Source organism: Scyliorhinus torazame, chromosome 3 (assembly GCF_047496885.1).
Source record: "Scyliorhinus torazame isolate Kashiwa2021f chromosome 3, sScyTor2.1, whole genome shotgun sequence".
Lineage (NCBI taxonomy): Eukaryota > Metazoa > Chordata > Chondrichthyes > Carcharhiniformes > Scyliorhinidae > Scyliorhinus > Scyliorhinus torazame.
The window spans coordinates 31,790,041-31,806,524 of NC_092709.1; the positions used below are offsets into that span (position 1 = coordinate 31,790,041).

Sequence of the window (16,484 nt, forward strand, 5' to 3'; positions counted from 1 at the left end):
GTTTTGTGGTGGGGAGAGGCGACCCACCATTACCTGGCAGTGGGATCTCTTGGTCCTAGCATTGTTAATGGATTTTCTGTTGAATGCACGCATTGTCGCCGGGAAACCCAATGTGGGGATGCATTGTTGGCAGGACCGGAAGACCCCACAGTGTGACCGGCCGGAAAAGCGTGCCCTTTGTGTCAACGTCACCACTTGCCTTCTCATCTATTTTTGTGTCATCTGCAAACTCGGCAATAGTGCATCCACTTCACTTGTCCAAGTCATTGATATACATTGCAAATCCTGGTGACCCCAGCACTCCACTAGTTACAGGGTTCCATTAGGAAATGCCCCACTTATCCCAACTCTGTCTTCTATTAGTTAGCCAATCCTCTATCTATGCTAATATACAATCCCCAACACCATGGGCTCTTATCTTATTAAGTAGCCTTTTGTGTGGTACCTCTTTGTACGCTTTTTGGAAATCCAAATATATTACACCTACTAGTTCTCCTTTATCTACCCAGTTCCCTGCCACCTCAAAGAATTCTAATAAATTTGTCAGGCATGATTTCCCTTCATGAAGCCATGCTGACTCTGTTTGGTTATATCATATATTTCTAAATATACTGCCATTATATCCATAGAATGCATAAAATCGTGACAGTGCAGAAGGAGGCCATTCAACCCATCGAGTCTGCACCGACCATCCAATAGAGCACCCTACCTAGGCCCACTTTCCTGCCCTATCCCCGTAACCCCTCTAACCTGCACATCTTTGGGCTTTATGATGGACGCTAACATTTTCCCAATGACTTGTTAAGCTAACTGGCCTACAGTTACATATTCTTTTGTCTCCTTCCTTTTTACATAAGGGTGTTAAATTGGCAGTTTTCCAATCCTATTTGGCTTTTCCAGTATTTAAAGATTCTTGGAAGATTACTGTCTCTGTAGCTGCATCCTTTAATATGCTGGCATGCAACCCATCAGGACCAGGGGGCTTATCAGCCTTTAGACCCATTACTGTTTCTCGAGTGATAATATTGTATTTATTTCCTCCCCCTTTTGTCTCGTGAACATTTAGTATTTTTGGAATGTTAGTAGTGTCTTCCACCGTAAAGACTGACTCCTCTGCCATTTCCTGGTTCCCCATTATTATTGCCATAGTCTCATTCTCTAAAGCATCCTTGTTCGCTTTGGCCTCTCTATTCCTTTTTATATAATTAAAGAAGCTCTTGTCATCCATTTTTATATTATTTGCTAGTTTACCTTCTTAGTTTATCATAGTTTATCTTCTCCCTGTTCCTCACTGGGATATATCTTTGTTGTGATTCATGAACTATTTCCAGAAACGACTGCCATTGCTGATCCACTGTCTTTCCTGCTAAACTCCTTTCCTAGTCCATCTCAGCCAACTCTGCCCTCATTTCTTTGAAATTACCCTTATTTAAGTTTAGTACAGTTGATTCTGACCCAAGTTTCTCACTCAAACTGAATATTAAATTCTATCATGTTATGATCACTGTTTCCTCAGGGATATTTTACTCTGAGAATGTTTATTAAGCCTGCCTTATTACACATTACCAGATCCAAAATAGCCTGATTTCTGGTTGGGTTTACAACATATTGTTCTAGGAAACTGTCCCAAATACATTCTTTGAATTATTCCTCATGGTTACCTCTGCCAAATATTTTTCCCAATCAACATGAAGGTTGAAGATTAAAGTCACCCATGATTAACGTGCTGCCTTTATTACATGCCCCCCTCATTTCCTGATGTATTCTCCATCCTACAGCATAGCTACTGTTAGGGGGCCTACACTTCCACCAGTGTCTTCTTCACTTGTTATTTCTTATCTCCACCCATATGGGTTCTACCAAAGTCTTTCTATCAAAGACCATTTCTTGCTATCTTACTTATTCTATCCCATATTAACAAAGCTACCCCACCATCCCTTCCTTCCTGTCTGTCCTTATGAAAAGTCACACACACCTGAATATTTTGTTCCCAATTTTGATCTCCTTATAACCATGTCTGTGTAATGGCTATAAGGTCACACCCATTAACCACAATTTGTGCCAGTAATTCATTTATTTTGTGCCGAATACTACACACATTTAAGTAAAGAGCCATTAATTTTGTCTTCTTTCTTGATGATTTGGCAAGATTGGAGCAGCAGTGGTTAGCATTGCTGCTTCACAGCTCCAGGGTCCCAGGTTCGATTCCTGGCAGGGTCACTGTGTGGAGTCTGCACGTTCTCCCCGTGTCGACGTGGATTTCCTCCGGATGCTCCGGTTTCCTCATACAAGTCCCAAAAGACGTGCTTGTTAGGTGAATTGGACATTCTGAATTTTCCCTCAGTGTACCCGAACAGGCGCCGGAATGTGGCGACTAGGGGATTTTCACAGTAACTTCATTGCAGTGTTAATGTAAGCCTACTTGTGACACTAATAAACATTATTACAATAAAGATTGTTAGAAAGAGTTCATTTATTCACTCAGCAGCTTAAAAGCAATGTAATTAAGGAGAAGTAAATTAAATTAATTGGGTTCCCAACTGTTTGGTATAAGGTGCCTCAGTTAGCCGGGTTGGCATCACTTGCCCTCTCAAGTTGACAAGTGAAACCTGACAGTTCTTCAGTGAGGAGTTATAAGAGGAAATTAAGGTCTTGGCATGTATTTGTCAGAATACCGAAACAAGCTTTCTTATAGCTTTAACATCTCTATTTTTTAAATAAATCTCAAGTTCAACCAGTTTTACAGAGATGGCTTATCTTCAACTTCCTGTCACACATGGGTAGAATACAGGAGGAAACTAATTACACACTGATTGGTAATCCCAGCTTCACCTTGAGGCTCCAAAGCTCTCTCACCGTCTAAGACAATCTTTCTCATATCTCTTCACTTTGTCAATTCCAGAACGGTCAGTGCTCTCCCTCCACCTAAGCTACAGGTCGTCTGTTATAGATGTGCCTCCTCCTCCTCCTACACCATCGCGGTGTTGAAATCGAGGCCTGGATTTTCCAGCCTAGGTGGGACGACCCCCGCCGCGGGAGATGTGGTGGGCCAGCGACTTTTTCGGCAGGGCCGAAAGGTGGGCGTGGTCAGAGCATCCCGGCCTTTCACTCTCCTCCAGAACTCCCAACCTGAAATCTTTACCCAAGTCTCCACTTACTGCACTGATATCTAAACTCAAACCTTGGTATCAATTTGTCACCTTTTCCTGACTCAGGTCCCTACCGTCCGGCTTCTTTCCATTTTTGCTGGTCTCCTGGGCTATAGGCTTCGGTCGTTCACTTAACTTCTCAATATAGTTGGAAAAAAAAAAAGGAAAATTGGTAACAATAGTGAAGCATACCCAGCTTTTGGAATATTTTTGATAAGATTGTGGGTCGATTGACTTAACCTGTGCCATCAGACATCCCGCACAGAGCACCAATTTGTGGATGGGCAAGGCATCGCAATTATTTTCCCCACATCCATCTCCTGTCCTGAAGTGGGAATTGAAGATGTTGCCCAGAGGGAAGGAGAGGAGATTCAGAGGGTGTCTCATCTCAGGGAATCTTTCATGCAACTCTTTGAAGCAATGACTAAGTACTGCCAGCAGATTGCACCCACCCACTCAATCATCGGAACATTCAATTCAGAGCAGTGTCGGCCACTGGGCCCCTCAAGCCTGCCTCGCCATTCAATAAGATCAGGGCTGACCTGATCGCAACCTCAACTCCAATTCCCACCTACCTCTGATAACCTTTCTCTCCCTTTCATATCTAGAATCTATCTACTTCTGCCTTAAAAATGTTCGAAGACTCTGCTTCCACTGCTGCTTGAGGTACAGAATTCCCGAGGCTCACTATCCTTTCTGACTTAAATGACCAGCCCTTTATTTTTAAACACTGACCCCTAGTTCTAGATTCGCTCCAAAAATGGATACATCCTCTCCACATCCATCCTGTCAAGACTCCGCAGGATCTCGTATGTTTCAATCAAGTTGCCTCTTACTCTTCTAAACTCAAGCAGATACAAGCCTAGCCTCCACAAACTTTCTTTGCCCCTTAATTGGAAAAAAAAATAATTGGGTATCTGTTTTTATGAGTGGAGTGTTGCGGCCCCAGCCCTGTCGAAGTCAATGGACGGGAACGGCTTGCATTTGTTTCCGACCCTGCCCCTGCCATAAAATTCCGCCCTATATTTGTAGTCAAAAGTAATGCTCAATAGCCAGTTCTCAAATGTGGAATGATGAAACCTAAAAATATCGGACAGCGAATAATGTAAGTTGCCCAATGACTCGAATCCTAAATTCTTGATTGTAGCGAAGGTGGGTAAATCCAGAATTCTCGTCAAAATTCAGGCCGAGGAGCCAGAAAGACCATTGGCTCCCTTGACCAGGGCTGTGTGGAAACCAGCAATGGGTTTTCTTTTTACTGCACCATATATTCTCATGGCTTAATCATTAGTGTTACAAGGCTGTTTCAGCTCTAATCGCCTTGAACAGAGTGGGCAGCACCTGATGCCTTGATCCCAAGCACAGAATTACTTTGACAGTATAGAAGCTTGTCCTGTGTTAAGACAACCATCTGTGGTTTACATATGTTACTGCAAGTGGTGAATGTTAGGCCTGTTTCAATCTGATTTACCTCTCAGACTTGGATTCATCACATGACTACCTTGTTCCACTATTAATTTTCTTGAAAAGATTGATAATCAAGGCTATTTAAGAGTGAGTATTGTATATAAAAAATACTGTTGCTGCGTTTATTTTTTTACAATCATATTTATTTGTTTATATAGGCCATAGGAGAAAGTGAATCATCGCCGCAAAATAAAATGAACAGTCCAGAATCTACTGAGGGCTAAGTAACATGTTGAACTTGTGTACTGGCATCAGTTGTTACCCTTTACTTCTGGACATCTAAATATTGATCAAAAGTTTTTTTTTAATTTGTTCATGGGGCGTGGGCGTCGCAGGCTGGGCCAGCATTTATTGCCCATCCCTAATTACCCTTGAGGTGGCAGTCAACCACATTGCTGTGGGTCTGGAGTCACATATAGGCCAGACCAGGTAAGGACAGCAGATTTCCTTCCCTCAAGGACATTTTACGACAATTGACAGTGGTTATCATTGGACTTTTTTTTTTAGGGGTGGCACGCGGCGCAGTGGTTAGCCCTGGGACTATGGTGCTAAGGACCCGGGTTCGAATCCTGGCCCTGGGTCACTGTCCGTGCGGAGTTTGCACATCCTCCCCGTGTCTGTGTGGATTTCACCCTCACAACCCAAAGATGTGCAGGTTAGGTGGATTGGCCACACTAAATGGCCCCTTAATTGGAACAAAAAATAATTGGGCACTCTAAATTTATATAAAAAAATAAAAAATCATTGGACATTTTTAATTCCAGATTTTTATTGAATTCAAATTTCACCATCTACAGTGCGGGATTTGAACCTGGATCCCTAGAGCATTAGTCTGAGTCTCTGGTTTACTAGTCCTGCGCCAATACCACTACACCACCACCTCCCCGGAGGGGATAAGTGGTACTTATTGAAAATGGAAAGATGGTAGTTTAAAAGAAAACCCACCTGTAAGTTCAAAGGATCCCTACAGTGCAGAAGGAGGCCATTCGGCCCATCGAGTCTTCACCGACCCTCTGGAAAATCATCCTATCAAGGTCCACGCCCCCACCCGATCTCTGTAACCCAATAACCCCACCTAACCTTTCGGACACTAAGGGACAATTTTATCATGGCCAATCCACCTAACCTGCACATCATGGACACTAAGGGCCAATTCAACATGGCATATTTAGACTGTGGGAGGGATTCGCTGCACCCAGAGGAAACCCACACAGACATGGAGAGAAAGGAGTTTCTGGTTCAGGAGTTTCTGAATCCTGTTCAGATCCCAACATCCATCGATATTCAAAAAAATCATTCATATGTGAAATGGCTCTCAGAGTTTTCTACCTAGACAATGAAATACTTGAAACTAATTATTTTACTTCAGAAGAAGGTAGAGAGGCGGACATTTATTTCCCACCGCAAAGGGAACTAACCATAATACAAGATGCTGTCAGGGAGAAAACGTTGTTGCTTCCCAGCTGAAGGAAATGAATGTGAAAAACCTTAAACTAATAGAGAAGTGAGTAGGATAGAATGCAACAGAATTTAATCCCAAAGTGGGAATTACTCACCACTGGCAGCACTGTGTGAGGCATTTTAGAATAAGGGCAATAGTCAGCAGTGGCCACACAAGGTCTGTAGGCTAAAGGTGTATTGGAATCCACAAAGGGGTGACTTCCATGAGACAGTGAGCTCAGTAACCAATGGTTCAAACCTAAAATGATAAGGTAATTAAAAACACAGATACAAACATGTGGAATTTCTTATTTTGTTTTAATTGTCTATTAAGGATGAATAAGGGTATATTTTTTGCTCATCCTTGAGCACCCGTCCTTTTTATAAACACAAGGAAATGTTTTTATTGCACACGAATCAGACTGTTGTCTTTCAGTGGGGAGTCACATTGGGAGGTCTCTGGTGCCTCCTAGTGGCGGCACACAGAGTGTGTTTGCGGCAACCTGACAGCAGGTGAATATGAGACCATCTGATAAACAGGCACCAAGACATTTTCCTGCTTACACAATGTTTTCAAAAAGGCCTGTGCTTTATTGTAAAGCCTGTGTAATGATAGATATATTACACTGAGCCTTTTTTCTTTGCAATAGCCCACAGGACCTGATGGTATTTACAGAACAAGCAGGCCGTACACACATCTGAATGCGTTAACCTAGCAAGAATTAGGATAAAGTATAAAACAAATGCTAAGAATAATTTGGTACTCTTGAACATTACAATACATATTTTATCTTACCTATCAATCTTCTTTGCTTTACTTATTTAAGATTATAACATGGAAGTCTAATGAGTTCCTATTATTGTGAATTGCGTGCCTGTGCAAATTGGTGAAAAATGACATTCAATCAATTCAATTTCCAGAATTGAACAAGGGCGCACTGAACATCTCACCTCCAATTTTCCCCCTTTGGCTCAGGTCCCCTGACGATGGGAGCTCTCAATAGGGTACAAGGCCAATTGGGGGAGGTGGTGGCACAGTGGCCACTAGACTAGTAATCCAGAACCCCAGGTCAATGCTCCCGAGATCTGGGTTCAAATCCCACCATGGCAGATTAAAAATCTGGAACCCATCTGATTCAAACCAATGACCTTCAGGGAAGGAAATCTGCCGTCCTTACCTGGTCCTGGCCTACATATGACTCCAAACTCTCAAATGCCCCATTGGAGGGTAGTTAGGGATGGGTAGTAAATGCTGGCCCAGCCAACGACGACCACATCCCCCAGATGAATTTTTAAAAGGGCATTAGCTGACCTCCATTTCATCGTCTCATTGGTTGCACCTCTTGTGTGAGCCTCTAAAAGTAATTTTGCTGGAATATTCAACTGCACCGGACATTGCAGATGAACCCAAGCCTGCCCCGAACATCCTGCATGTATATACTTTCTAGTGGAAAATCATTGGAAGGCCATCAAAAGCAGGAACCATGACTGATTTTTTTCACGGGACAAGAGACAAAAAAAAGGACCTCAGCCGAGGGAAAAAATGTAGCCCCCTACACACAATCTCAGCTAATTCTCACAAACTGTGCTTTGTGATGTCTGAAACCTTTACCGCACTATATCACACTGACGGAGTGGGAGCTTAGGGTAGCATTTTATCAGCCTAATGATATCTCTTTCCAGTGATTGATGCCTTATCAATTTCTTTCGATGCTGTGGAACAGGAAGAAGGGTTTTGAAAACTGGTATAACTATTTAAATACTATACATAGGGTGGGATTTTCAGGCCTCCCTCTGGCGGGATCTTCCGCCCCTGCTGAAGGTGACCCTTCCCAATGGGTTCCCAGGCAGCGGGGGGGGGGGGGGGGGGGGAACCACACAAATGGCATAGACTTCGGCAGGACCGAAAGATCTCGCAAGCAGCCAATGACGAGCTGCCTCGCTGTTGGAAACACGGCAAGGGGGGGGGGGCCTGGAAAACCCTGACCCATTATCTCAGGTTTAGTCGCTGAAAACAATCAGCACCGGTGCAGCAGTAAGGGGATTAGGATTAATGGTTATTTTTGAATCAATAAATACACAAGATAGACTCTAATTAGCTTTAGAGTGTTCAGAATATATACTGCATTATATTTCAGTTGCACAACTAACATCGTTCGCATTTTGCACGGTCCACAGATGAACTGAAAGGAGATCTTTGAAGAGATCTGCCACAGTGTGTCAATGTGACAACACTCTTGCCATGAGTGTAATGGCGGTAGGGCCTACTGCACCTGTGGCCATGATCTTTTGTTGTTAAGAGCCTGATCTGGCTATGGGCATCTATGGGCTTCCCTTACATTGGGAAAAAGTTAGGGTCACTACAAAGGAAGCTTCAATGCTCTCACACATGGCGGCACAGAGGCTAGCACTGTTGCCTCACAGTGCCAGGGATCCTGGCCTCGGTTGACTGTGTGGAGTTTGAACATTCTTCCCGTGTCCACATGGGTTTCCTCTGGGTGCTCCGGTTCCCTCCCACAGTCTAATGACGTGAAGGTAAGGTGGGCTGGGCATGCTGAAGTGCCCCTTAGATGTCCAAAGAGACGCACGTTAGGTGGAGTGACCATGATCAATGTGCGGGGTTACGGCAGTAAGGCGGTGGAGTGGGCCTAGGTAGTGCGCTCGTTTGGAGAGTTGGTGCAGATTCGATGGGTGGAATTGCCTCCTTCTGCACTGTAGGGATTCTGTGGATTCTACTAATGGGTGAGGCAGGCGGTCATTTGCCTGTCCTTCTGCTCGGTAATATGGTGGGACTAAAAGAAACAGAACAGTAACTCAAACTGGAGGGAGAATATTGAATAATGATTGTCACACTGAGGGACGTTTGAGGTGTGCATTAATGATTTCCTTGATGTTATAGGCTCATGTCTGAACCACTGACAATAGCTGAGATGGTCTTTGTCTAGCATCCCTTTACTGACCTTGTTCTTGTTTAGACATTCCAGCTAGGATCGAGTTAATGTTCATGTTCCCCTGAAACAAAAGGATCACAACTGAGTGAAGGAATGATAGAATTGAAATTGCCCTTTGCTTCAAGTCCTGGGAGCCATCTTTTAATCCGGAGTCTGTTTGTTTTTTCTCCTAATACAACCAGAATTGAGTGTGCGCAACTATCAGGAAACATGTTGAGCAGGATGTTATGCATGTAGTGATCTGTACATCTGTACATACACCTGCACATACACCAGGGACTGCAGACAGATGTAACAGCCAGAGCATCACTAGAGGGCATCAGAGAGATGGGTATAAAGGGGCGGACCCAAGGTAGGATCCGCCTCTTTCATGAGCATACGGCTAGTGAGCAGCAGCACACAGTGACAGCTCAGCATAGGCAGCTTACCTTAGCTTCACTGGTCATACCTCTTGACTGTATTACATCTAGTTAAGCTCTGGAAAGAGAACAAACCTACTGAATAAAGTATTTGTGTTAACTGGAAGTCCACAATCTTTATTCAGACTTAGAGAGTAATATAATGCGATTCTCCTGGATTGAGATGTGACCTGACTGAGGATTTTGCCATTGTAAAGGGGTCCAATGGGGTATTTGTTGAGAGCCCGGAACAAGTGGGCATGAATATAAAAAAGAATACATCAGCAGATTAAATAAAAGAGTCTTGGAGGTATTTCTCAACAGTGAGCAGTGAGAACTCACTGCCACATGGAACAGGTATCACTGGTGCACTGAAAGGGAAGGTTACATATATGCGTGTTCAGGGAATAATGGGATATTTAAGCAGGTGGTAATTCGAGCATTAGGACAGCTCATGCTGGACATAAATACGAGTTAGGCTGATGTCCTATTTCTGTGTTGAGGAATCTATGAGGGGAGCACAGTGAGCCAGGGCTGGGAAGAGAGAAAAGTGGGAGACAGAACTGGTCTGGCAGGGTGGAAGGGTAGGGGACTGGGGATAGCGGAAGGGCCAACTGAACCAGCATTGGAGCAGGATAGGTAGAGCGTACGGGAGGCCCAGGATTGGAAAAAGGGAGTGAGAAACTGAGGGTGAGGTTCTCCGTTTGGGAAACTATGGGCGGGATTCTCCAACCGAGGAGATGCATTCCCCAATGGGGCGGAGAATCGGGCATCAGGGCTAAATCGGTATTAGCGCCCGCGATGCTCCAACTCCCTGCTCGCGGCATGAGCGAGGTCCACGATGTGCAACAGCCGGGACATGTAAATAAATGCAAATGGGTCTTAATGACTCATTTCATGGGCCCGGCGCCCTATGCTCCAGCCTCCGGAGATTCTCCGATCCCCACGGCCTGGAATCACGTGGGCGCAGATCACTTGTGGTCTCTACCAGTGTGGTCGTGGCATGATGGACCTCGCGGTGGGCCAAGGTGGCAACCTCTACCACAGCTGTAACAGTTACCATGCAGATCCAGGTGTCCATTCGTCGAAGGACACCAGCTGTGACCTGCATCTAGTTCCCATAGATCCATTAACTGCAAGCCATTTAGAGCTTTGTAGTAGTGGTCTGTGATTGACAGCTTCTATAAACCATCTGCAGCTTTGATTCATTCATCTCCCTTCATGGATCAGTGGCCTACGTGCTGAAACCCCAATGTTTGTCAAGTGCATTCCGATTTCACTGCACGTAATAAATTTGCATGGCATGGAATACGGAATTTCAACCTGCGTTACGACTGTAAAACTGGCGCAATTCAGGAGCGGCAGAACATAGGGCTGGATTCTCCATTTGGGAGACATGGGGCTTGATTCTCCGATTTTGGGGCTATGTCCGGAGGATCTGTGGCGTTTTACGTGGGAAAAACCGGTGAGGCCCCAGCACCGGTCCTATGACCGAGGAGCTAGCAGCAGCGCCACATAAAATGCACGGCCATCCCGATATAAACGCCTGGAGAATTGTCGGGTTCATGGCCGAGCATGCAACTTGGTGCCAGCCGCACGCGGACCCAACCTACCAGTTAGTGTCTCCCTGGACAACACCTCGCCACCCCTGGTCCACCCCCCACCAGTCCTCCCAGCCCTCGCCGAAGCCCGCCCCCCAGCCAGCAGCATGGCTCTCGCCCGACTGTGGCGTCACTGGACACAGTGTGCAGTCGCCACACCGGGTTCCTGACCGCTGAGACCATACGTCCCCCGCTCGGTCGGGAACTCGGCCCATCGGGGGCAGAGCATCGGGGGAGGGCCTTCAGGTAACGTCCTGAGGCTGTCCCAGCAGCGTGCGGCACGCTCCTCAATGACGTTGTTTTGGAGGGGGCGGAGCATCTGAAAATAGGCACCGCCCCTGATTTCATCGTAGAGAGGGATTCTCGGAGAACGGAGAATCCCGCCCATGCTCTCCTGCTGGATGAGAATTGGAACCGATGTATGGCGAGGAATACGAGAGATTCCCAAGGAATATTGCTATCAGGCCGCCATTGTGAGCAGCCAGCCCGATAGCGAAGTCCCACACCCCGCACTGCAAATCAGCCCCAGACCCCTGGATTGCCTGGGTGCCCCCACTTCCCCCAAGTACTGGGGGTGCCCTGACCCGTCCCCCATTCCCGGGACTTCCTAACTAGGGAGATACCCCTCCAAAGGACCCCTGAATAGGGAGACCCCCCCTCAGGGACCCACTTGAGAGGGAGACACCCCTCAGGGATCCATGAATAGGGAGACCCCCTTAATAGGGAGACCCCACCAGGGTTCCCCTTAATAGGGAGACACCCCCCAGGGATCCCATATATAGGGAGACCCTCCAATCGACCCACTTATAGGGAGCCCCCCCAGAGATCCCCTGAATCGCGAGACGTCCCCAGGACCCCCTAACTGAAGGAACCCCCCACCGAGACAGACCCCTATCAAGAGGGATCCCAAAGAATCCTCTAACTAAAGGAACCCCTCTACAGGGACACCCTAACTAAAGGGACCCCTACAGAAACCCCCGAACTGAAGTAACCCCCCTCTGGTGGGCCCCAGGAACAAAGGCCGCAAGTGTGGTAGCGAGCGGGAAATGCCGCGCGCATGTCGACGCCCATCCCAGCAAAGTCGTCACCTCTAACGAGGCCATACAGGCTTCACATTGATGGTCCCACTGGCTGATTTGTCTTGACCACGCTTGCCAGCTCCCTGCTGAGAAGGGAGAACAGCACTTAAACTGCTCCTGCACAGTCAACCCCATTCAGCTCGCAGCCAGACCTCCAAGAAGACGAGTCCCACCATTTGGGGATGCCAACCTGGGCAGATTATCGGAAGTGGTCGAGGACAGATGGGATGTCCTGTTCCCCCGATGGTCTCGGATGGCCAGCCACAAGGCACCCAGTGCCTAGGAGAAAGTGGCAGTGGCCATCAGCTCGGGGAGCGAGCCAAAGAGTACCGACACCCAGTGCTGTAAGAAGATCAACGGCTTCCACCGGGTCGCATGGGTGGATTGGCACTGGACCCCCGACCTCCCCCCACGAGAATGCACCTGCCACCGCCCCGGCCTACCAATGTCCGGCAGTGCCGTCCACTCCACCCCCCCAAAACCCCCATTCCCCCCTGCTGCTCCCCCCCATACTCCCCACCCACCCCACCACAAGCCGCCCCTATGATCAACGATGCGTGTGGACAACAATCCCCTCTCTGTGTCCCCACAGGAGACATTGACCCACTACAGACGGGAGAGGGCCCAGACGGGCGGCAGGTGCCGGACATCACAGTCCCCGCCCCCTACGAAGAACGGGCCCTGGAGATCGCCGGGGTGGCCGATGACCGATCTGTCAGCAACGTAGAGGTCAGCATACAGTGCAGAGGTGAGGGTCCACCAGCCCCCAACCAGATGAACTGTCCCAAGTGAGTTGTTAATGCCAGGTAGACACCCCCAATTTAGTCTCTTCTCATATGACAGCCCCGCCAACCCAGGAATCAGCCAGGTAAACGTTTGCTGCACTCACTCCATGGCAAGAACATCTTTCCTCAGGTAAGGACACCCAGAAGTAGTTGAGGCCAAAAGGTTGTGTGATTTCAAGTAGGATTTAGATATAGCTCTTGGGGCTAAAGGGATCAAGGGACATGGGGGGGGGGGAAGGCGAGATCAGGGTATTGAACTTGATCAGCCGTGATGGTAATGGATGGCAGAGTAAGCTCGAAGGGACGAATGGCCTCCTCCTGCTTCTATTTGCTATGTATGTTTCCATGCAAAAGTTGTATTTCCAGAAGATGTATCGAGGGGTGTACATGTCACTTGTCTATTTCCACTTCACCTGAATGATTAAAGATGCAATTCTGAGTCTACCTGAACGTGCCTGGTGATGAAGTGTTCAATTTATTTGCAGTGATATCTTTGACAGATTGTGCAGGTTACATACTTTACAAAATATGCATATGATGAAGCAGCATGTCAGTAAGTACGGTTCAGAATGCCCTCATTTGGAAGGATCTCCTGGCTCCTGATGAAATCTGTCACTTTTACAATGCAGTTTGAATTTAATGGCTGTGTGGAGTTTGCACGTTCTCCCCCCATGTGCGTGGGTTTCCTCCGAGTGCTCCGGTTTCGTCCTACAGTCATGCTAAATTGCCCCTTCATGTCCAAAGGTGCGCAGGTTAGGCGGGGTTGCAGTGATGGTGAGGGGGGTGGGCATGGGGGGGGGGGGGGTAGTGTGTGCCGAAGTGGGGTGCTCTCTCGGAGGGTCGGTGCAGACTCGATGGGCCGTATGGCCTCCTTCGGCGCTGTAAGGATACTTTGGCTGCCAGCTCCTGACTTGAAATCAACTTTTCACCCAATCACCACTTCCCTCTCTGTCCCTCAGACTGTGCCACGTCTGGGGAGGGCAGAGTGCAAAATGTAGGACAATTCCTGGCCGATAAGGATGGGTTGAACTGTAGCCATCAGTCTGAATCAAAAGGGAACGGATGGGCTCGCATGGTCTAAGTAAATGCAGCCTTTTTGTTGTTGCCACGTTACAAGCAAAGGTTCATTCACAGCAAATAGCTCACAGAATTTAAATAGCACAGCCAAATTCACAAGACAGCAAGCAATATGCACCAAATAATAAATAGACTCCAGCTTACTGGTAAATTCCATTGCACTGCAGCTATAGGACGAGTCATTAAATCACACTAATTCATGGAGCTGTAACATTAAACAACGCCAATGCAGACAAACCACTGGAGACAGAGTTCAGAATGCTTTCCACGCTGAAGAGGCTCCCTCTGTATTACTGACTGCTGCTCATCTCTTAACAACAACGACGTGCATTTATGTAGCACCTTTGAAGCAGCAAACTGTCCCATGTAGCCTCACAGGAGGAGTGTTATCAAACAGAGTTTGGCACAAATTGAAGATGAATGGGATGTTCTTTCCACCCAGGCGCCTACCTGCTGGTTGTGTGACGACAGGAAGGTGCGTGAGTACTCCAGGATGGCAGTGTCGTTCAGCATGTCCTCAGCCTCCTCAATCAACCCTGCATTGGTAAGGCCTTTTCGGTAGAGTTCCCTGGCCAATTGTACAATCAGACTGTTCCTGCCATGGCATTTCTGAATCAGGCAGGACAATTTAGCCTATCAGGAGCACAACAAATGAAATGGATTAAGTGCCTTTAACGAGGATACTTTTTCCACCCTGTTTCCAATGAATGAATGAAGAATACTGAATTAAAACTGCAAGGCCTGGGGGAGGAAGGAACACAAAAAATGGGAGACGATACATTCGAGGAACAGCGCAGATAAATAAATATTGAAGCAAATTTATCTTCTGTGTATTTTCCCTCATCAAATCAGTGAACATGATAAGATCCATCAGATAGGTGAATTGTATTTTGAACGTAATATTTACCTTCAGTGGAGCTAGCAGCAGTTTGGCTTCTGTTTGTTTCCTTCGCAGCTCCTCAAACTGAAATGGAACAAACACGATCTTAAAGCAATAAATCTTAACGTCATTTGCAACATTTCCACAGTGTTCCTGATATTTGGGGATTACAGCTCAAAGCACTGTAAATTGAGGAGGGGATATGTTGGAGTTTATGGAGAGTAGGGGATTGGGTACCAACATGGAAAGCATGGAATATTAATTCACATGGAATAACCGTGTGTTGAGGAAAGAATGAGTCTGAAGCTAAGCCTGTACCTTAAGACAGGTTTATTTACAAGCCCATGGAAGAGAGACACAGAGGGGCAGCACGGTAGCATAGTGGTTAGCACAGTTGCTTCACTGCTCCAGGGTCCCAGGTTCGATTCCCGCTGGGTCACTGTCTGTGCGGAGTCTGCACGTTTTCCCTGTGTCTGCGTGGGTTTCTTCTGGGTGCTCCGGTTTCCTCCCACAGCCCAAAGATGTGTGGATTAGATGGATTGGCGATGCTAAATTGCTCTTAGTGTCCAAAAAATGTTAAGTGGGGGTTACTGGGTTATGGGGATAGGGTAGGATAGGGTATACGTGGGCTTTAGTAGGGTGCTCTTTGTAAGGGCTGGTGCAGACTCGATGGGCTGAATGGCCTCCTTCTGCACTGTAAATTCTATGGTTCTATGAATTCTCGGTCAAACCCGCCACCGCGATCGTTCAATTCCGCAGAAAGTCCAGTGACCTTTGGCTGGGCTGCTAAATTTCCTGCGGAATTTCACACCATGTTGGGGCCATAAAATCCCAACCTCACTTTCCACTTGCACCACCGTCACCGCCCCACCCCCTCCCTCCCCAATACCCAGTGAGAAGACCTTTTCATACTCTTGTAATAATGTCCCAGTGATTCTCCAATTGGGGACAGATTCTCAATTTAAAGCGTGTATTCTATTGCAGAACAATAACCCCCCCCCCCCCCCCCCATACAAATCTGTGACATTATCATAAACGTAAAGAACTGCAAGGTTAATGTCATGTCTAAATTAGCCTCTAGAGGAAGCTAGATGTACAATTGTATAAGGCATCAAGGCTAAGCCTTGTGGTGAGAGGTTGAGGCGAAGGCTAGAGAACAGACTGAAGGAAAGATAGCGTGAGTGAGAGCAGATCATAGTTAATGTAATAGTGTAGAGATTAGTAGGAGGTGAGTGTAGATCATATGTTTATTATCAACTGTGTATTATGTAGGAGTAAGTGTCGAATCCAATTAAGTAGTGTTAATACATTTATAGCTTTGTTCATAGAATCATAGAATTTACAGTGCAGAAGGAGGCCTTTGGCCCATCGAGTCTGCACCGCTTCTTGGAAAGAGCACCCTACCCAAACCTACACCTCCACCCTATCTCCACAACCCAGCAACCCCACCCAACACTAAGGGCAATTTTGGCCCCAAGGGCAATTTAGCATGGCCAATCCACCTGACCTGCACATCTTTGGACTGTGGGAGGAAATCGGAGTACCCGGAGGAAACCCTGCCCACACAGGGAGAACGTGCAGACTCCGCACAGACAGTGACCCAAGCCGGGAATCGAACCTGGCACCCTGGAGCTGCGAAGCAATTGTGCTAACCACT

The 16,484-nt window shown here is 46.9% G+C and overlaps 1 protein-coding gene across 3 annotated transcripts in view; it reads right to left on the reverse strand.

Annotated features, from left to right (window-relative positions):
- Positions 1 to 16,484, reverse strand: part of LOC140408394 (uncharacterized) — a 219,392-nt gene that overhangs the window by 100,617 nt on the left and 102,291 nt on the right. For all 3 annotated transcript variants that reach the window (XR_011940099.1, XM_072495523.1, XM_072495522.1), the window contains exons 13-16: positions 14,855 to 14,911; positions 14,398 to 14,580; positions 9,017 to 9,068; positions 6,173 to 6,315 (exon numbers count right to left, since the gene is read on the reverse strand). Coding sequence is in view for 2 of the 3 variants with exons in the window: in XM_072495523.1 (XP_072351624.1) it covers positions 6,173 to 6,315; positions 9,017 to 9,068; positions 14,398 to 14,580; positions 14,855 to 14,911 (435 nt within the window). In the remaining variant the exon portion in view is untranslated. The remainder of the gene's footprint in view (positions 1 to 6,172; positions 6,316 to 9,016; positions 9,069 to 14,397; positions 14,581 to 14,854; positions 14,912 to 16,484) is intronic.